The 20,990-nt window shown below is 38.4% G+C and overlaps 1 protein-coding gene across 2 annotated transcripts in view; it reads right to left on the reverse strand.

Moving 5' to 3' along the window:
• The window catches only part of LOC141511603 (olfactory receptor 10P22-like), a 42,021-nt gene extending 22,843 nt beyond the window's left edge, over positions 1–19,178 (reverse strand). Inside the window, exon 1 of one of the 2 annotated variants that reach the window (XR_012475355.1) lies at positions 18,844–19,178. Coding sequence is in view for 1 of the 2 variants with exons in the window: in XM_074220725.1 (XP_074076826.1) it covers positions 9,953–10,882 (930 nt within the window). In the remaining variant the exon portion in view is untranslated. Of the gene's footprint in view, positions 1–9,919; positions 10,883–18,843 lie in introns of those variants that run through there. The other variant, XM_074220725.1, reaches the window with a different exon arrangement.
• Between the last annotated feature and the right edge of the window lie 1,812 nt (positions 19,179–20,990).

The following is a 20,990-nucleotide window of genomic DNA, read 5'->3' on the forward strand; positions in this document are numbered from 1 at the left end:
CAATACCAAAGAGTTCAAAGAAATACATCTGGGTGAAGCACATGGAAGGAGAGAGGGCAGGATATGAGAAGATCACTTAGCATTCTAAGAACAATAGTTGTAGTGTAAACAATCTCTATCACAGAGAGATGTCGAAAGAAGAAATATATGGGAGCGCTCAGCTGGGTCCAACAAGGTAAGTGTGATGATCAGGGAGCTGCCCAACAAGGTGACGAAGTAGACAAAGAGCACTCCTCAAAAGAGGACACACTGCTGGGCCCCCAAATATGAGAATCCCAACAAAATAAACTGTCATTGCTATTCCATTATCATCTCTTTGTCTCTAAATATGCATCTGAGGACAGGACCAAGGGAGAATTGTAAATAGTACCAAAGAAGAGAAAACAATACTCACTCTAGTAAGATATATCCAAGTAAGACAAACAAGAACTTCCCAGTAGTATAGATTGCAATGTTATTTCTGAAAAACTTATAACATAAACTATTTTTAACATTCAAATGTAAAATGGGATCAAATTGAATATAATATCAATTTGGTTCTTTTCATCTCAGAAGAAAGCTCTGGGTTCTATGAGAGAAAATTTCTGTCTTTCAGCATTAAAGGTATCTGAAGATAGAGGCATATATCAAGAAATATGAGGAGGGGAAAGACAGAAAAGAAAAGGGGGGAGAGAGGAGAGAAGAGAGATGAAATAAAAAGGGAAAAAAAGAGTGAGGAGAATAAAAGAAACAGAGGAATACTTTGAGATACAAAGGTGAGACACAAGATAAAGGATGAGGGAAATTTGAACTTTAAGATATGCTCCCCAACACCCGTGGGTATCCTCCCCAGAGACCCTATTAGAGGTAAGGCAGCTTATTCCCCAGTTTACTGTCTCTGAGCTAAAGCCCACGAGGATCCATGATCCCCAGGATGGCGAGTAGAGAAAGGGAGATTATTGTAATCGAGAGGAAAGACAGAAGAAGGGAAGCTTTGATCTTAGAGCCTGATCTTCATAAGGAGAAATGAACAATAACTAATCAGCTCCTTTCTCCCTGAGTTCCTTGCAATGTAGAATCTGAGTAAGAAAACACCTCAGTCTCATCTCTGTCATTCCAATTCCAGCAAAAGAATTAGACAATGGAGAAAATATCTGAAGTCTGTGGAGAAATGTAAGTCCAGAAAGAAGAAAATACTCTGCCAGTGTCAGCCAGTGAGTCTACAGCAGATGTCCTTGTAGGATGCTAAGAAGAGGATTTTCAAGATGCTTGCGTACTGGTCAAGATGGAAATCACCTAGTTTTCCTCCTCTCAGTCTTTAGGTGGTTAACATTGACACAGCCTGAATAAATCAGAATTTGATTAACAAACAAGCCTTCCTATCCTGATGGAAAAGAGAAAGCCATAAAACCACATTGTTCTTAAGAATGTGAAGTTAAGTTAAAGGGCTGGCAGACAGATGGTATGATAGGTTACCAACTGTGCTAGGAACCTAGAGATAATCATAGCCAACACTCCACCGTAAACTGGAGCACAGGTTAACCAAGGAGGATAGGATGTCTGGCAAGAGGGAAGAACTGCCACAGCGGCTGCCAGTTCAGCTACCACCATTGCCAGAAAATTGTCAAAGGAATAAAATCTAAGATAACAAGGCAAGGGCAATAATTTTAACTGTAATAGGAATCAAGAGACCTTTGATGCTCTCTTACGAGCAAGGTTCTTTTATCTAGTTCTCCTCCATATTAGCAGAGATAACTCCCTTCCATTGGTTTGGTTATTCTTTCTGTGACCAGAGATACAATCTTCAGTTAAGCTGACTGAGGCAAATCATCTCACCTTCTAAAATAGAAAAGAAACATGAATGCTTCTAACTTCCTTTGCCCAACAAAGCATGAAAGGGATGAAGCAATAAATACTGTCTGCTACTCTTGGGTATGAACCACACAAACTATAAATGCAACTACTCAAAAGCTAAATGAGATGTATTCTAAAACTTCATTGTTTTGCTCTCTGCTCCTTACATTCTCAAATCTCATCATGTTGGTTAGGGAGAGATTTTATTGATCAGAGATTCCCTAATCTAACCCTTCCCTACAGCATGCCCACAATATATATTATATGTTATATTCATTTGCAAAGATATATATATATATATATATATATATATTCATATATATGTAGAAACAGATTACAGATAACACATTAAGGTTAACAAAACTCTATTCTCACCACAACCTAGGAATCAAGAGTGCAAATATTATTATTATTGACATAAAAGTTCCTATGAGTTATTAACAAAAGTAAATGTTAAATTCTATTTAAAATTTTCTGCTTATATTAATTATGTATTTTTTTATTTTATTTTTTGTAATTAACATGGTCTATTAGCATACCTTTTCTTATGTTGAACCCAATATTCTCAATATAAATTTAAGCTGGATGTAGTATACAATCTGTTGGTTGTAACCTCATTGTTAATATTTTACTCAATATTCTAGGAGTGACATTAGGAATAAATGATCACTTCCTTTTTTGTATCTTTATGGATTAGGTATTAATATTTGAATGATAGAAATACTCAAATAGGATGAATTCTGTTCCTCTTTTTGTAAAATGTTTATATACTGTTTGAATGAATTGTTCTTTTATTATTTGATAAATCCAACTTTTTATGTATATATATTTTTTTGCTTTGGGAAGTCATTTATGACTAATTTATTTTCTTTATTTTCTGAAACTGGATAACTTAAATCCTCTATTTCTAACCAGCAAATCTGAATCCTTTGTGTTCTTGTACAAAGTCCCTCCATTTCATATAAGTTAAATGTTTTACTGGTATACAACTGACCAAAATAGTTTTTGAGAGTTTTACTTTTTATTTCTCCTTGAAATAATAACAATAATAATATTAATAACTTGCATTTATTTAAGTCCTGAATGATTATAAAACACTTTACAAATATTAGCTTGCTTTCTCATCACAACAAACTTGGGATGTCCAGGCAAAACTTGTTTTATTGCATTTTACTTTAGTTGTGCTCTGTAGACATTGCATTTTTTTTTAATAAATTGAAGATTTGTGTTATAACTCTGCATTACAAGTCTGCTTTTTGTCCAGTGCCATGGACCTATTATCTGTGATATTTGTTGTTATTATTGTAATTACTTTGGGATGTCATAAACCATACCCATGTGAGACATCAACTTTATTGATAAATGTTCTTTGTTCTGCTTCATTGACTTCACTGACTGCTTTACTGACCAGTTATTCCCCCCTGGCTCTCCTTGTCCCCTGGTATCCCTCTTCCTGAGACAAAACTACATTTAAATTAGACCAAGTAATAACAAAGGCCTCTAAGTGTTCAAGGGAAAGGACAAGGCAACTAAAGTAGCAAACTTCATTGTTGTCTTATTTTAAGAAATTGCCACAAGTCATCAGCCATCAACATCAAGTCAAGACATCTACAAGCAAAGAAATCACAACTCATTGAAGGCTCGGATAATCACTTTTAGAATAAATTTTTTAATTAAAGGATGAATGTTGTTTTTAGACATATTATACATTTAATAGACTATGTAATAATATAAATATAACTTTTATATGCACTAGAAAATGAAAAAAATCATGTAACTCATTTTATTACTATGTTTGCCTTATGGTGATCTGTAACAAAACTCATAAAATCTCTGAGGGATGAATGTATTATTAATATTCCTATATTTGAAATAAGGAAATTAAAGCAGACAGAGGTTAAATGCTTAGCCTAAGATCACACAACAAATATATATGAAAATATGGATTTGTATTTAGGTCTTACTGACTCCAAATCCAATACTCTACCCAGTGCACCACCTAGCAACCCTCTAAAAGACCTACCTGTCCAGAATGTTCAGATACTAGGCCAATCAGTATTTTTGGATAGATATTAAGCAAGAATAGAAGCCTCTGCAAAGTACTGACTCAGTCACCATTCTGAGTACTTTAAAAATATTATTTCATTCAACTCTCATAACAACCCTGAAAAGCAGGAGGGCGATATTATTGTTCCTACATTATAATTGAGTAAACTAAGACAAGTAGACATAAAGAAACTTACCCAAGGTCAAAGTGCTAGTGGAAGTCTAAGACCAGATTTGGATTCTGGTCTTGTTAACTCCAGGCCCAGCTCCCTATCCACAAGCACCACCTAGCTACCTCCAAGTGTCTCTTCATTATATTAAGTATTAATATTGATTCATTAATCATGGTGAATTGAAGGAGAATGAATTTTCCCTGTTCAAATCTTTTAATCCTGTCTATGTTGTCTGTTGCTCTATCTAAAATCATGATTACTATCCTTCCTTTTTAAAATTCACTTGAAAAAATAAATAAAATGAAATTCACCTGAAACAGAAATAAATTTTAACCCCTCCCTTTTGTATAATTCTGTGTGAGTGAGTCTATGTGTTTCTTATAAAAAATTTGTTGGATTTCCTTTTTGTGAGTGACTTCATCCTATTCATATTTGTGGTTATAACCATCAAATATGTATTTTCCTCCATCCTGTACACTTTTTTTCCTTTGTACCCCACACACATAACTTTCTTTACAAAGAATGTGGTAAAAAAGAGAAGTTTGCTTAATATTTTAGTGATAGATAACTGAAGTGATCTCTTTGTCCCAATGCTCCTCTTCCCTTCTCCTTACCTAATACCTCCTCAAATTCTTATTCTTTCTTTCCTCTTAATCTCCCCTTCATGATTCATCAGAGCCACACTAGAATTTTTTTGCTTATACCATCCATACTGCCTCTAAACCATCCCCTTCCCCAGTTTCCCAACAGGGATTAATATATTTGTGTACCAAAATTCTGCATGTGAATGTGTGTCTAAAACTTTGTTAAAGCACTTTTGGTCTAGTTCACATGAAAATTCAAGTTAACATATTAACCACCCCTTCCTCCATAATTATGGACTCTTCAACAAACATTCCCTGATTATGTGAAATAATAAGTTTCTGATCCTTTTCCCACATTTTTCACCTAAAATATTTTCTTTTCCTCCTTCTTAAGATTATTTTTCTTAAATTACTTCTTAGGTTACTTCTTATTTCATTTACAAAATGAGGTCAAAGTTCTGTAGGTGGTTGCCCCTACAGAACAATGGGTAGCCTTTTCTCCCTTCTGAGGCTTCCAAGATAAGGATCCTATCTCTTCTGTGCCCTTCTGAGGACCCTAATCATATTACTGCTTTACTCTACAGGTGCAGTGTTCCCAGGCAGGGAGTCTCTGGAACCTTTTTCACTTTTTCCTCTTCCAGGGCTCTTAGTTTATTATCAAATTTTGCTTTAACCCTAGGCCGGATGAATCAATTTAGTGAAAAGTCACTGGGGATTTGAGGGTTATTGCTTAATCTGATGCTCTTGTTAAATCATTGGTGGAGTAAAGGTGGGAATGTTGGGTCCTCTGCATCTTTCACATGGCCATCTTTACCTGGAATATTAAGCAATAATTAAGCATTTATTATATGTCACACTTATATGGAAAATCCTGGAGATATAAAGACAATAATGACACAGTCCCTACCAATAAAAAATTTTATCTTTATATGGAGATACATGTGTGTGTGCATACATATATATATACATATATATATATATATATATAATAAAATTTGATGGGACAGAATAAAGGCACTGGTAACTGAGAAGATCAGAAATGGAATGATACAGGAGATGGGACTTCCACATGAGTGTTGAAGGAAACTAGGAATTCTAAAATATGGAGATGAGAACAAAGTGCATTCCAACATGGGGTTATATCCTAAGCAAAGACAGAGATAAGAGACTGGACAAATGATTTAACTGGAACATGGTGGGAATAAAAGATGAAATGAGTCTGTAAAGCTGAATTGTAGTCAGCTTGCAGAGGAAACTAACTTTTTTATAATACTCTTCCTTGATTTTGACCTCAACGTCTCCTCTTATACTCACAGTACACAATACAAAGCAGATAAAAAATGGCAGAGAATCTTTGTCTTCCATATGATCTCCTTTCTGAGCCTTAAAAACTACACACAATTCAGAATTCCTCTAGATAATATCTGAAAAGCATTTATCATGGACACTTGGAAAATGCTCCTACCATTCCCTCTCTCCCCTTCTCTACAACAAACAAGCCAAACAAATGTCAAAATCAAACAACATATTGTTTTTACCTTAATGGTGTGACAAAGGTTGCCCAATATTTGTGTATGTGTGCAGTATTGCTTTGGTCATCTAGTTCCCTTCTCTGGCTCTAAAATTAATGACTATGTTGATATGCGAACAACTGGAATTATATAGTCCTAGTTTACAATCAACAAGACTTGACCATAGTAGGAGAGACAGAGCTGTCCTTGGTCCCTTCTGACAGCAGATCAAAGTAACCCAAGTCAAGAATCAAAGTGGGAGGCAAATGACAATTAGCAAAAGAAGAAAGAAATGCAATTAAATTATTTAGTTAATGCTGCTGTGTCCCAGTAGCTGTGCTAGAAATTATAGGCACAAAAATGAAAATGAAACACCTCTGTTGTAAAGGATGTTACATCCTTCTGGAGTTGTACAGCATGTACACCAGAGAAGGCAAAATGATATACATAGAAAGTAATTTCAAGAGGACAATATTAATGATTGGTGGGGATGAAGTGGAGGCAGAAAATGAGAAAGGTTAGACTTGTTGAGAGCTATGCAATAAATGAGACAAATGAGGATGAAGTACACTCCAGATATAGGAAACAACCTGTTAAGTAGCAGAAAGGTAAGGGCTATACTGTCATATTTGGGAAAGAGCTCAATACCTCAGTTCTAAAGGTCAAGGAAGAATCAAAAACTTGATCACTCAGATTGGGAGATATTGAGAAGCCTGTCTCCTCCACAAGTGATTCATTCTCAAACAAAAAAGTAACATGATCATAATTCTGAAAAGTTTAAGAAAATATACAGAGATTATTGATAATAGCTCAGTGGCTGAAAAGTGGAGAGAGCTTTTTGCAGATTTTATTTTTTCATCAAGAATGCTATCCAATGTAAAATCACAGAAATAAAACTTTCTTTCTTTGAAAAAATAGGAGGCTGTGATGAAATGAAGGAAACCAGTAGAGTCCAGGTTTCTTTTTTCTCCTAGGAGCTCATCAGAGGTAGAGGAAACATAGTATAATAGTTTGCCACAATCAAGTGAAAGTTTTTGAAAGGTGGTGGAGTTCTTTTTTTTAGGTTATTTTTTTTTTGCAAGGTAATGGGTTAAGTGACTTGCCCAAAGGCCACACAGCTAGGTAATTATTAAGTGTCTGAGGTCACATTTGAACTCAGGTCCTCCTGACTCTTGGGTCGGTGCTCTATCCACTGCGCCATCTAGCTGCCCCAAAGGGGTTCTAAGCATCTTTGCATATAGGAAGGAAGGAAACTAGATAAAAAAGTGAAGATTGGAGAGAAAGAATAATCAAAAAGTTCGAGCTCCCATTGAGTTTGAAGAGAAGTGATCAACAAAAGAGGAGTCAGGCTAACTTTGCCTCTAAGACTGCAGCAAAAAATGGAAGAATGAAAGATGTTGTTAAAGAGTATCTGAAATGAGGAATTGAGAAGACAGAGTTCATGCTAATAGCCAAAGTATGAAACAAAATCATCTGTTTAGAAGGAGGGGGAGGGTGACATCAATGACTGGAAATAAGAAGATGTGGAATAAAAAGTGTACCAAGGGATCAATCAGGGAAAAGTCTATAACCTGGCAGCCAGAGGATTTAGCCAAGATATAATAATGATAATAAACATTTTATATAGTGTTCACTATTTGCCAGGAACTCTGCTAATCACTTTATAATTATCTCATAACAAACCTTAGAGGCAGATGCTAATATAATGGTCAATTTAAATATCAGGAAACTGAAACTGAGAGAAGTGAAGTGACTTGGTCTCTATCATCCAGCCACTAAGTGTCTGAAGTCAGACCTTATATCTTGCTGATCTCAGATCCAGAGTTCTATCCACTGTTCCATCAAGCTGTCAAATTTGTAGTTAACCTGTTCAGTCAAGTTCTGTGATTTTTGTCAACTCTATGTAAGAAAGAGAGGAGCAGGGCAGCTAGGTGGCACAGTGGAAAGATCACCAGCCCTGGTGTCAGGAGTACCTGAATTCAAATCTGGCCTCAGACACTTAATAATTACCTAGCTGTGTGGCCTTGGGCAAGCCGCTTAACCCCATTGCCTTGCAAAAAAAAAAAATCTAAAAAAAAAAGAGAGGAGCTAGATTATGGGGGAAATCTAAATCTTGGCTTTGGAATGGCATAAAAGTTGATGGCATAGGGTATGAGAGATGTAAGGCTAGAAAAGAGTATAAAATTGAACTGGTCAACTTGAGCTTCAAGATGGTGAATGAATTGTCCAAAGCCAGGGTACTTGTACAGGATTAGGTAAGCAGTGAAGGTAGAAATGAGTTCAGAACTGCCCTGAAAACAAAGAGAAAATGGGGGCGGGGGGGGGGGGGGTAAGAGAGATAAAAATACAAATAAGGAAATTAAATGGCATATAGAAGAATTTTGGTTTTCTGTATTGTGAAGTTAGGACTCTTGTGAATATTGATGGTGAGAGAGAGAGAGAGAGAGAGAGAGAGAGAGAGAGAGAGAGAGAGAGAGACTGAGGAGGAAATGAAATGGAATGCCAGAGTGTTTGAGGGATACAAACAGAAGGGTCAGCTAGGTGGTGCAGTGGATAGAGTACCACTCATTGAGATAGAAGGACTTGAGTTCAAATTTGACCTTAGACACTTAATTGTCTCATCCTGAGCAAGTCACTTATCCTCAATTGCTTTCAAAAAAGAATGAAGTCTGAGAGCCTGAAGGATGATATGAGAGGTCAGTATATAATCATCACCAGGATTTCTAAAAGGGTGAACTATTTAGATAGGGCAAAATGAGTTAGACAGACAGAAAGATCTTCTGATCTCTGAACCAGAAGAACCAGACACAGCTTCTGGATCCATCTTGAGCTTAGAGTAGAATTCAGAACCTGATGGAGTTAATGATTCCAGAACAATTCTGGATAGGGAATATTGATTTCATAGTGTTGCTAGAGATCTCAGAAACAAGACTTACCTCCTAATTTTGATCAAACCAAATTCTACATCTATCTCCTCCAGTAAAATCTGAGTTCCTTAAAGAACTTGTTGCATTTGTATCTCTGTGTCCTCTGCACTTTTGCACAATATATTACCCATAGTAAGCACTTAATAAATGCCTGTTCAGTTAATCTGAATACTTCCTGCCCCTGGTAACTTCAAACCTGTATGGAGCTTATTCTATAATTATTTCTCATCACTAAAAAGAGTTACTGGCACTGAACACAGCCAATGGAATGCCTTACTAGAGAGGAAGGGGAGGACTCCATTTCAAGGTTCTGGTAGAGGGAGGGGTCCCAAATCCTCTGGCAGTATGAGGTGTTTTATTCATGTTTGTGTCCTTTAATCCTAATGAACCCCTCTCAAATGGCAACAGACACTGTTTCACTAGTCCATCTCATGTAACTTATACTCCAAAAGTGGGCATCTGGCCTCCACTTGAAGCACAAACCTGAAAACAGGTACCAGAGACAGATGTTAGATGAAAAGTAACAGATTCCTTGGACCTTAAGAAAAATAAGGATGTCTTTCTGGAATACCAGGCCCATCTTAAACATAATTCTCTAGGAATTTCCATACCGTGCAAAAACCTAAGGGTTCAACCCATGGTGAAGAACACTAAGCATGCAGAACAAGACATACTTTAAGACATTGATTTCCTTGGATATACCTATTGTAACAAGGGTTTTGTTTATCTTTTTCCAGGGAAGGGCAAATAATTAAAAAAAAAAAGAAAAACAAATAATTGTTTGATAGTTGAAAATTGTAAATATTAATTTAAAAAAACAAAGATCAAGAAGCATCTCAACTCACCAAAAAAAGAAGCCACTGGACCAAGCAAGGACTTCAAAGATGTTTTGTTACTTTACGCCTCAGAGCTCCCATCACCTCCTTGTTCCTCAAGGTATAGATAAAAGGATTGAACATGGGGGTTACAACTGTGTAGAAAAGGGAAGGGATTAGATCTGTGTCCTCAGTAGCATTGGTTCCGGGTTTCATGTAGGCAAGGGTTGCAGTCCCAAAGAAAAGTGTAACAACCAGTAGGTGGGAAGAGCAAGTAGAAAAGACTTTTTGGCGTCCCTGAGCAGAGGCTACCCCAAGGATGGTAATGAGGATGCGAACATAAGAAAGAAGGATGAGTGCAAAGGGAGTAATAATAAAGAGTAAGGTGACAACAAGATTCCCAACCTCACCCCAGAATGTATCTCCACTTGTCAGTCTCAAAACAGGCAAATTATCACATAGGAAGTGATGAACAATGTTGGTGCCATGGAAAGGTAAGGTAAAGATGAACATGGCATGGGTAATGCCTGTGGTGATGCCCATTAGATAGGAAGCAGCCACCATACCCACACATACTTGCTGGCTCATCAGCATTGTATAATGCAGGGGTCTGCAAATGGCAGCATATCGGTCATAGGCCATGGCAGTGAGTAGAAAGCATTCAGCAATGCCAAAGAGAGCAAAGAAATACATCTGGGTGAAGCAACTGGCAGGAGAAATGGCAGGATGGGAGAAGAGAAGATCGGTTAGCATTCTAGGCACAACAGTAGTAGTGTAGAGAATCTCTATCATAGAGAGATGTCGAAGGAAGAAATACATGGGAGTGCTCAGGGTTGGGTCTAGTAGGGTAAGGGTGATGATCAAGAAATTGCCCAACAAGGTGACCAAGTAGACAAAGAGCACACCCCAAAAGAGGACACTCTGGTACGTCCCCAAATAGGAAAATCCCCACAAAATAAACTCAGACACTGCTGTATCATTATCATTATCCATGATAATGGTAACCTGCATCTGGGAACAGCATCAAGGGAGAATTATAAATAGACCCAAAGAAGACAAAGAAGTTGACAAACAACTGTAGTAAGAGAGAACAAGTTAGACAAAACAAGAATTGCACAAGTATGGAGACTGTAATGGATAAGCAATAGGATAGTAGAATATTCTTTCTGAAGAAACTGTAACACAAATGATTTCTTTTAACTTATCAAATGTAAAATGAAATCTAATTTGGAAGCAGGTTGCTATATGTAACAAAAAACCTGTCTTTCATTATTAAAAAGTAGCTGAAGATATGAGCAGATATAGACACACATAGGGAAATATGAGGAGGGAGAGACCAAGAACAGAAAAGGGGAGAGAGAGAGAAAGAAGAGTGAAAATGAAGAGAATGGGGTTTGGGAGAGAGAGAGGGGAGAGCGAGAGCGAGGGGGAGAGCGAGAGCGAGAGCGAGAGCGAGAGCGAGAGAGAGAGCACAAAAAAAAGAACACAAGAACACGGGGCAAAATGAGACACTAGATAAAGAGAAAATATGGGGGAAACATTAATCTTCAGTTATGATCCAAATCACCCGGGGGGGGGGGGTGGCCTCCCAGAGTTCCTATTAGAGGTAATAGTGCTAGCAACCATTCCCTTGTGAGTTCCTGGTTTACTGTCCCTGAGCTGAAGCCCATGGGGACCCATGATCTCCAGAGAAAGAAGCAGGAGAAAGGGAGGTCAGACTGTAATCTAGAGGAAAATAGGAAGTCAGAAGGGAAGCTTTACCCTTAAGCCCTGACCTTCCTAAAGAGAAAAGATCAATGCTTACCCAGTTTCTTCTATTCCTTGAGCTCCCTGAAATGTAGGTATAGAGATTTGGGTCAGGAGATACCTCAGACTTATTTCTGTCTCCCCAACTCCACCAAAAGGATTAGAGGGTAGAGGGTAATATCTCAAATCTATGGAGAAATAGAGGTCCAGAAAGGAAGTATACACCCAATGTTACCAAATGACTGCAAGGCAGATCTCCTTGCAGCATGCTAAGGAGGCATGGATTTTCAAGATGCATACCTTCTGGTCAAGATAGAAATCACCTAGTTTTTTTTCCTCTCAGCCTTTAAAAGGCAGCTAACACTTAAAAAGACTGAAGAAGCCAGAATTTCAGTGACAAGCAAGATTTCCTCTCTTGATGGGAAGAAAGGGAAGAAGCCACTACCCTGCATTGCTCTTAAAAATGGGGAGCTGACATTCCATCAGTGCAATAATCAGGGACAATTTTAGGGGATCTGTGATGGAGAATACATGTGTAGCCAGAGAAGGAACTGAGGAATTGAAACGGAGACCAAAGTTTATTATCTTCCATTTTTAAAAGTTATCTTATTTATTATGTAATTTTGCTATCTCTAATGTTTTCTTTCTTCCTTTTGGATCTGATTCTTCTCTCACAACACATTCAATTTCGATCTATACTTACCACGGATGCAAATTTAAAGCCTATATCAGATGCTTTCTCTTGGGGAGAGGGGAAGGGAGGGAGGAGGAAATAAATTTTTAACCCAAAACCTTGCATTTGTCTCACAAAAACCTAAAAAAAAAAGTATGGAGCAATCCTTATCTCAGACTAAGCAGCTGCAAAAATAGTGGTAAAAGAGATGATGAAGGAGACTATATGCTCCTAAAAGGTACCATAGACAGTAAAGTAATTTCAGTACTAAATATGTATGCACCCAATGGTACAGCATCCAAATTCTTTATTTATTTAATTTTTTTAGTTTTTTTTTTTTTTTTGCAAGGCAATGGGGTTAAGTGCCTTGGCCAAGGCCATACAGCTAGGTAAGTATTAAGGCCAGGTTTGAGGCCAGATTTGAACTCAGGTACCCCTGGCTCCAGGGCCTGTACTTTATCTACTGCACCACCTAGCTGCCCCTGATCCATGAACCTTTAAAAAAATATTTTGATATCTCTTTCCAAAGCTGAATAAAAAGCAATATACAGACTATATTTAGTTCAATTCATGAAGATCAAGTATTGTTCTATTATGTGATCTTTTCTCCAAAGAGCCATTAAAGCTTGCTCTGGTAGTTGCTTAAGGTCATAGCAGGAAGATTAATATGGAAATATATTAAACATAGTTGTGCATGTATGACCAATTTCAGATTACTCACTACCATGGGGAGGGGGAAGGGAAGAAAGAAGAGGTAGAAAATTGTGGAATTCAAAATCTTATAAAAAAAGTTGAAGATTATTTTTGTAAGTAATTTAAAAATATAAAATTTAAGTTAAAAAATTAAAGTCAGTCATAAATATCAGGCTCAAAAATATAGAAAATATGATCATAGGGGAGCCTCTAAAGGATCATGGCCAATTGGTTACTGCTATCTGGGAAGTATGTCTCTGTGAGCCTATGAGTATAGTCTCCATTTTTACACAGTTGTTTTTGTGTGGATGCTGAAGCTATGTATCTGTATCTCTTTATAAATAAGATTATAGAATATGTGAACAGGCTCTTAGAAAACTCCCAGACCAAGGGCTCTTAGCCTTTTTCATGTTCTGGACTCCCTTGGAAATACCTATGAATCCCTTCTGAGAATCACATTTAGATTTTTGCAAGACAAATGGGGTTAAGTGGCTTGCCCAAGGCCATGCAGCTAGGTAATTAGTAAGTGTCTGAGACCAGATTTGAATCCAGGTACTCCTGACTCCAGGGCCAGTGCTTTATCCACTGCCACCTAGTGGCCCCTGAGAATCACATTTTTAAATGCTTAAAATAAAAATCATAGGATTAGGAAGGAAACCAATTATAGCAAAATAGAAACTTTTTTTAAAGTTCATGGATCCAAGATTAACAGCCAAGGTCCAATGGGTCTTCTACTACTCCACTCTGCTTCAAAGGAGATGTGTGCATGTGTGTGTGTGTGTGTGTGTGTGTGTGTATACACATGTGTTTAAGCTTATCTGTGTGCCTAAATATATGTACATCTTTGACTGGCTCTATTTGTTCTGTGTCAAGTCAATGCAAAAGCAAAATAGCTGGCTGCTTAAGTGCATCATAAGATTCAGTGCTCCTAATCCTCTAACTTGTCCAATATACTTTCCTCTTTTGTATTAAAGACCTCTACTGAATTTCAATTAGTTTTCTAGAACAAACACTTTAAAACCTTTAAGGATTAGGGTAAAAGAGGGTGAAGAAGGGTAGATCTTAGTTTACTATATTAATTCTTATTACCTGATAGGGCTATAAGGGAGGAGATACAGGCAGGGAAAATTCAAATGTATGAAAGAAGACATTGGGAAGAAAAAAAGGTGAAAGTACATTGATACAGGGCATGAAACGTGTCAGAGATACCCAAAACAGGATTCAGGAACTGCAAACACAAATTTCAACTATGTTAAAAACCAAGAATGTGTAGGCAGCTAAGTGGCACAATGGATAGAGCACTGGCCCTGGAGTCAGGAGGACCTGAGTACAAATCTAGCCTCAGACACCTGATAATTCTTTAGCTGTGTGACCTTGAACAAGTTGCTCTTAACCACATTGCCTTAAATAAGTAAAAATTAAAAAAATGAGCCTGCATCTCGATAAATGGGTGCTAATTTGCTGAAAGATGGTGCTGATCAAGTCAATACAGCTCTTTATTGTGCTCAAATAATGTGCCCCAGATATCATGCATTATTGCAAAAACATATATATGTACATATGTGTGTGTGTGTGTGTGTGTGTGTGTGTATTATATAGCTTTTTCTCTTGCTGAGGGTCATTTTTTTCTTCCATGTGCCCTAGTAGAAAACAGAAACAACCCTGAAGTATGAACCACATGTTGGGATAGCATCAATCCCTAAAATAACAAAGCTAGAGAATTATTTGTTGTCTTTTTCTCAATTCTCTCTGGTTGACACCCAAACCCTGATCACTCTTCTTTCTCTGCTCTTCCACTGACCTCCTTGACTTCTTTAAGCCCTAATTAAAACTCCACCTTCCCCAACCCCTCTTAATTACAATTCATTCCCTCTGTAAATTGTTTCTATTTATCCTATATATAACTTACTTTGTATATATTTATTTGTATGTTGTCTCAGCCATTAGACTGCAAGTTCCTTAAGAGTAGGGACTATGTTTACCTCTTTTTGTGTCCCCCAGTATTTAACACATCAAAGTCACTTACTAATGTAATTTTGATTGATTTATTTTTGTAGCCAGAAAATTGCCTATCAACCCCTGCACCATTCATTTTCCCTGCTGTGTGACAGTTGAATCCCCAATCTCTATTTCCCCTTTAAAATTCAGAAAGAGGTGAGAGAAAAGAGAGAGAGAGAGATTAGTAAGAACACCTAGGCTCCCCAAAGCTGACAGGATAAGAGAAACATTTACAGCACCACATCATCTTCCAAGTTCACATTGTAGGTTAAAGAATACAAGCTCAAAGTAGCAGTAAAAAGTAAAGCAAAGGGGCGGCTAGGTGGCATAGTGGATAAAGCACTGGCCTTGGAGTCAGGACTACCAGATTTCAAATCCGGTCTCAGACACTTAATAATTACCTAGCTGTGTGGCCTTGGGCAAACCACTTAACCCCATTTGCCTTGCAAAAACGTTTAAAAAAAAAGTAAAGCAGAGGAGTGAGGAGGGGTTGTCACTTTCAGGAAATGTTATAAAAATGAGAGATACACACAAACATAAAATAAAGATCAGAACATTATGGTTGAGATTTGGAGGACCTTAGATTCAAGAAGAGAAATCCCCTGACCAGGACTGAGGGGTCAGTATGAGACATAGTCTAATGTGACATTAGAAAATGATGGCAGAAACCCTGGGCCCACCCATGGATACCTTGGATTTCCAGGGTTCTCAGACTCAAGGAGAGAAGAGACCTATAAGACCACAGAGAGCACAAAAGAAGATACCCTGGACTCACTTTCAGAACACCCAGACCAAGAGAGTCAGAGTCATGGATAAATTCTCTTCATCCCCTTTCCAGATAGTAAGAAATCCTGGATACCCAGAGACCCTTGACACAAGTATGGAAAGATTTTACTTCACAGAAAGAGACCCCTTAGACCCAAGGGAAGGTTTAACAAGAAATTAGATTTCAAACTCTGACTGGGAAGATTTCCCTAGACCCATAAAAGTCATAAATGTCCTCTAACTTAAAGGAGGCTGAACCAAGAGAAACTTTGAATTCATTGAGGTGCAAAATAACTATATCTGTCCATCTTGATAGAGACTCAAGATTCATGGACAAAGATCTTAGAACAAAGCAAACCAGATACTGGATTCACTCAGAGAGACTCTAGACCCATGACATATTCTCAGGCTAGGAAGAATATCAGTATGTTTTCTTGTCCAGGCCATGGTTTTACTGGTTAAAATCCCAATTCCTATTGCCTTTAAGGCTTCCTCCTGAATTCTGGTGCACATTTGGGGAGGAATATAATTCCTCACTGAATTTCTTGCTCATCATTTCATCCCTGTGAACTTCAGGGTTTTATTAAAAGAGGTAAATGGGAGTTACCTCATAGGAAGAGGAACATATGAGAGGAAAGCAGAAGAGGGAGTTCTCAATGAATAGTTTCAACTTTGGCAATGAAGTATGAAGCAACACTCTGAAAAGAGGTTACCTATAGTGACTCTAGGTAGTAGGCAGCACTGCATATCTTGAATAAACCTTCCTTTATCTCCCTTGTGGATGAGATAAGGAAGAATCAGTTAAAGCAAATTCTAGTTCCTCCTAGGACAACAAGAGGTTATATAGATAAACCTTTTCCTGCCCAGACTTGCCAATTTCTGAATGAGGGCTACCTATCACACATGAGATGAACCTACTAAGAAGCTCCTTGAGGTAGAAATATTTAATCTTTGTGAAAAGATAAATTTATTGGGATCTCTCCAATCCTTTAGATCCAATGCAGATCAGAATTCATGGAATGTCTTCATTTGAAAACTGGATAATTAACTTTTAAAAAAGAATATTTAGGATTCTGGCCAAGATGGTGAATAGAAGACAGACACTGTCATAGATGCTCTCTCTTTCCCCTCAGAAATAACATGAGAGAAACCTCTTAATAGAAATTGATCATCAAAACCCAAAAAGAGAAGCTAGGAGAAGAACACCTTGGTCTGAAGGTCTGTCTCAGGGGACTGTGGATGAACTGGGAGATGAAAGCAGAGGATCAGCGCTGAGGACTACAGCTGGGGGAGGTCAGAGGGTCAGCCTCAGTGAATGATGGGTGTGATATCCACCTTTAGCTGCAGCGCATCTGAGGAAAATATGAATTAGTCTCAGTAGAATATGAATTGGTCTCCAGCCCAGAAAGATTTCCTTGAAGAAATCAAGGAGAGAGAATAGAATAAATAAATAGAATAAATAAATAGAATAAATCAAGAAGGAGTTTAAAAATCAATTGGAAGGGGCGGCTAGGTGGCACAGAGGATAGAGCACTGGCCCTGGAGTTAGGAGTACCTGAGTTCAAATCTAAGCTCAGACACTTAATAAGTTTCTCAGGGCCCAGAAGGATGTCAGGGACCCCTTTCTATACAGGAATTTCACAAACACTAATATTGTACTTCAGTTAGAAGAGGTCTACCTGTGTTCCTATTAGCTAAAAGCTTCTCAGAAGTACAATACCTCTTCTAGCTTTAATCCAGTATTGACAATGGCTCCTTACTATCTGACTATTAATATGCCATTTATAATATTCTCCTTCCATAGGACCAGTGGAGCAGCTGTTCACCACCACCACTACCTCTATCACCTCTTTTCCTTCCCCTTTGTCAGTCTAATCCTCCAAGTTATTCCAAGAACCTGCTGGCCAGGAGGTCACCACCACTATAGAATAGTCTGGCTGTTGTTTCTATTTGTGCCTCCTTTCAAGTTCAGCCCTCAAAGAAGGCTGACTGGGAGAAGAAAACACTGTTCCAGGGATGGGCCCAATAATTGAATGGCAGCATAATACTGCAGTCTGCCCTGGGTTTGAATCCTATCTTTCTTTGGTAGCCCTCATTTTCCTCATCTGTAAAACTGAGGGATGAGATGCCCCCCCCCCTACTCAATGCTCCTTTCATCAATCTGTTGATGAGGGCTCTTTCCACCAGGACTCCCTGGCTTCAAATTAGAGATAGACTTTTTAGTTTTCCCAGTTTCATGGATCTCTCACTGACAAAGCAATGAAAGTATTGTTTTTTGTTTGGCTATCCCAAGCATCAGAACTCAGGTAAAACTATCCATGTCTCTCAATTTTTTGCCTTAATTTTGAGCATTTGGATTATGATTCTATGTCCCCTCCCCCACCCCCAACTTCTTCTTGCAGGGTAGCTCTTTGTACCCCCAAGGTTTCTTTCAACTAAAGAGACAAGTAGACAGAAGCCTGCTGTGCCCTTACCACAGCTTAAAGGGAGGGAAAATGGAATTTAGTTGTTTTTTTGTACTTCATGGCAAGCCCAATTCTTAATGAAGTATAATAATCTTCAATGAGTTTCCCCTTTTCCTTGTTTAGGGTGTTCACTTTCTGTCTCATTCTTTCCTCTATTTTTCCCTTGATTGTCTTCCTGAGCCTCCAACTCCCCTCACCTCCTTCCCATTCAGTCTTCTCTCTGACTGTGGAGCAAAACCATCTCATTCTCTGATTCTTTACAGATCTAGGTAGTTAACAAATTCCAGATGGTGGCTGGCTTTTATCTGGCTGCTATGAGGAGACAGAACAGCAAGAATGCGTGAGAAATAAATACTGTTTCTACCCACATTCCTGTAGATATTTCTCCACACAATTCTACTGTTTCATCTTCTGTGGGCAGTGAGTTATAGACTATTATAATATATGAATTGTTAAAATGACCACAAGAGACTTCTGGCCAAGATGGTGGAGAGAAGACAGGCACAGTTCAAAAGTCTCCTGATCTTTTCCTATCTATCATATGAAACAAACCTCTTAAAAGAAATCCTACCCACAAAACCCAGAAAGAAAAGACAGGAGAAAAAAACATCTACCTCAGGATTTGTCTCCAGCAGCAGCATTGGCCAAATTCGGGCTGGTGAGTCTGGGCTCAGAGGGAGGATCAGCCCTGGATCAAGGAGATTAACAGCTGAATTGAAGCCCGGAGTCTGAGGGCCCGAGACTGGACCTGCTGGATCAGTAGTGGGGCTAGAGGGCAGGAGCTTGAGTCAACTAGGGAACAGATGCACTGGTGTTGGTGCTGTCCCCCGGGGGATTTCGGACAGGGCTGGGGGGAGAGTTTTGGTGCAGGAGAGCTGGGAACACCATCCCTGGGCTCCTCTGGTCTGAGGAACTCAGAGTCCTATTACAGCTCAGACCTCTTCCCGAACAAACAAATGCAAACTAATTCTGCCTCAGGCCCAGGTGTGTAAGCAGAAGAACCAGCCCAGCTGAGGAATGACCTCAGGCCAGGGTAAAGGGCACCATTGATTGAAGGCAAAAGAATTCAATAGTTCCAACTCCTCCCTTCGGGCAAAGGGAGAAGGCCTCCCAACCAAGGTCACAGACACTCCAGAGAGGGCAACCAGCACCTCCTACTGGCCAGCCAGAGAAACTGCAATCAGTAAAGCCTTTAGCGATCCCAAGCCCAGGTGAACCAGGCCCCCCCCCAACTCAAGGTCTTAGCATAATGAAAAAGGGTCAGCGGAAAGGTGGATCCACAGAAAAATTCCTGGAAGGGAAAGACCCCAACTCAGAGAAACCTGGAACCTCTGAGGAGAATACGATCTGGTCTTCAGCACAGAAAGACTTCCTTGAAGAAATAAGTAAGGAGCTTAAAAATTTGGGAGAAACAATTAATACCTTGCAACAAGAAAACAAATCCTTATAAAGTACAATTGGACAAATACAAAAGGAGAATAATTCTCTCAGTTCCTCAATTGGGCAAATGCAAAAAGAAAATAATTCTCTCAAAAGCTCAATTGGTCAAAAGGAGAATTGACCAATTGGAAAAGGAGTTGCAAAAGGTTAATGAAGAAAACTCCTCCCCCCCCAAAAAAAGAATGTAGTCTACAGAAGCTAACAAGTCCATGAAACAGCAAAAGTCAGTTAAACAAAATCAAAATATAGAAAAAAATAGAAGAAAATGTAAAGTACCTTATCAACAAAACCACTGACCTCGAGAATGCATCGTGGAGGGGCAACCTGAAAATTATGGGACTTCCTGAAAACATTGAAGAGAAAAAAAGCCTGGACTTAATATTACAGGATCTAGTGATGGAAAACTGCCCTGATATCATGGAATCAGAGGGCAAAGTAGTTACTGAAAGAGTACAAGGATCCCCACCAGAAAAAGATCCTAAAATGAAAACACCAAGGAATGTAGACAAATTCCAGAACTATCAGATAAAAGAGAAAATCCTGCAAGCAGTCAGAAAGAAACAATTTAAATATCAAGGAGCCACGGTAAGGATCACACAGGACCTGGCTGCATCAATATTAAGGGATCAAAGGGCTTGGAACGACATATTTGGAAGAGCAAGGGAGCTTGGAATACAGCCAAGAATCTACTTTCCCCCAAATCTGAGCCTTCTCTTCCAGGGAAAAAGATGAACATTTAACGAAATGGAAGAATTCCAAAAATTTCTGATGAAAAGACCAGAGCTAAACAGAAAATTTGGACATCAAACAGGAGGTTCAAGAGACACATGAAAAGGTAAAAAAACAGGGGGTGGGTGGTAAAAGGAAAAAAAATGCTATCCAGTAAGTTGAAACTGGCTATATCCCAGCATGGGGGAAAATATTCTCATAAATCTTGAGAACTGTAACTCTAAGAGAGAATATACCTAGCCAGAAATGATGGACATTCATGACCTATCCATGAGACTGCTATATAATGGGATGTAACTAGTTTTAACCCCACTTGGGAGAAAGACTCTAATAACTCTCAGGAATTTTGACTCTATTCAATAGAATATACTGAACTAGAAGGGACAGACAGTCAGAATTTTTTATGATTTATATAGAATGATGTAAAAAACACTACCTACTTAAAAAGGGGGACAGGAAAGAGATGGGAGGAGGGAGGGGATTGAATGGGGTAAATCTCATTACGCTAAGAGGTACAAAAAAAAAATCTATGGTAATAGAGGGGAAGAAGGGAGCAGATGAGAAACACCTGAATCTTCTTCTCATCAGACTT

This window comes from Macrotis lagotis, chromosome 2 (genome assembly GCF_037893015.1).
Source record: "Macrotis lagotis isolate mMagLag1 chromosome 2, bilby.v1.9.chrom.fasta, whole genome shotgun sequence".
Classification (NCBI taxonomy): Eukaryota; Metazoa; Chordata; class Mammalia; order Peramelemorphia; family Peramelidae; genus Macrotis; species Macrotis lagotis.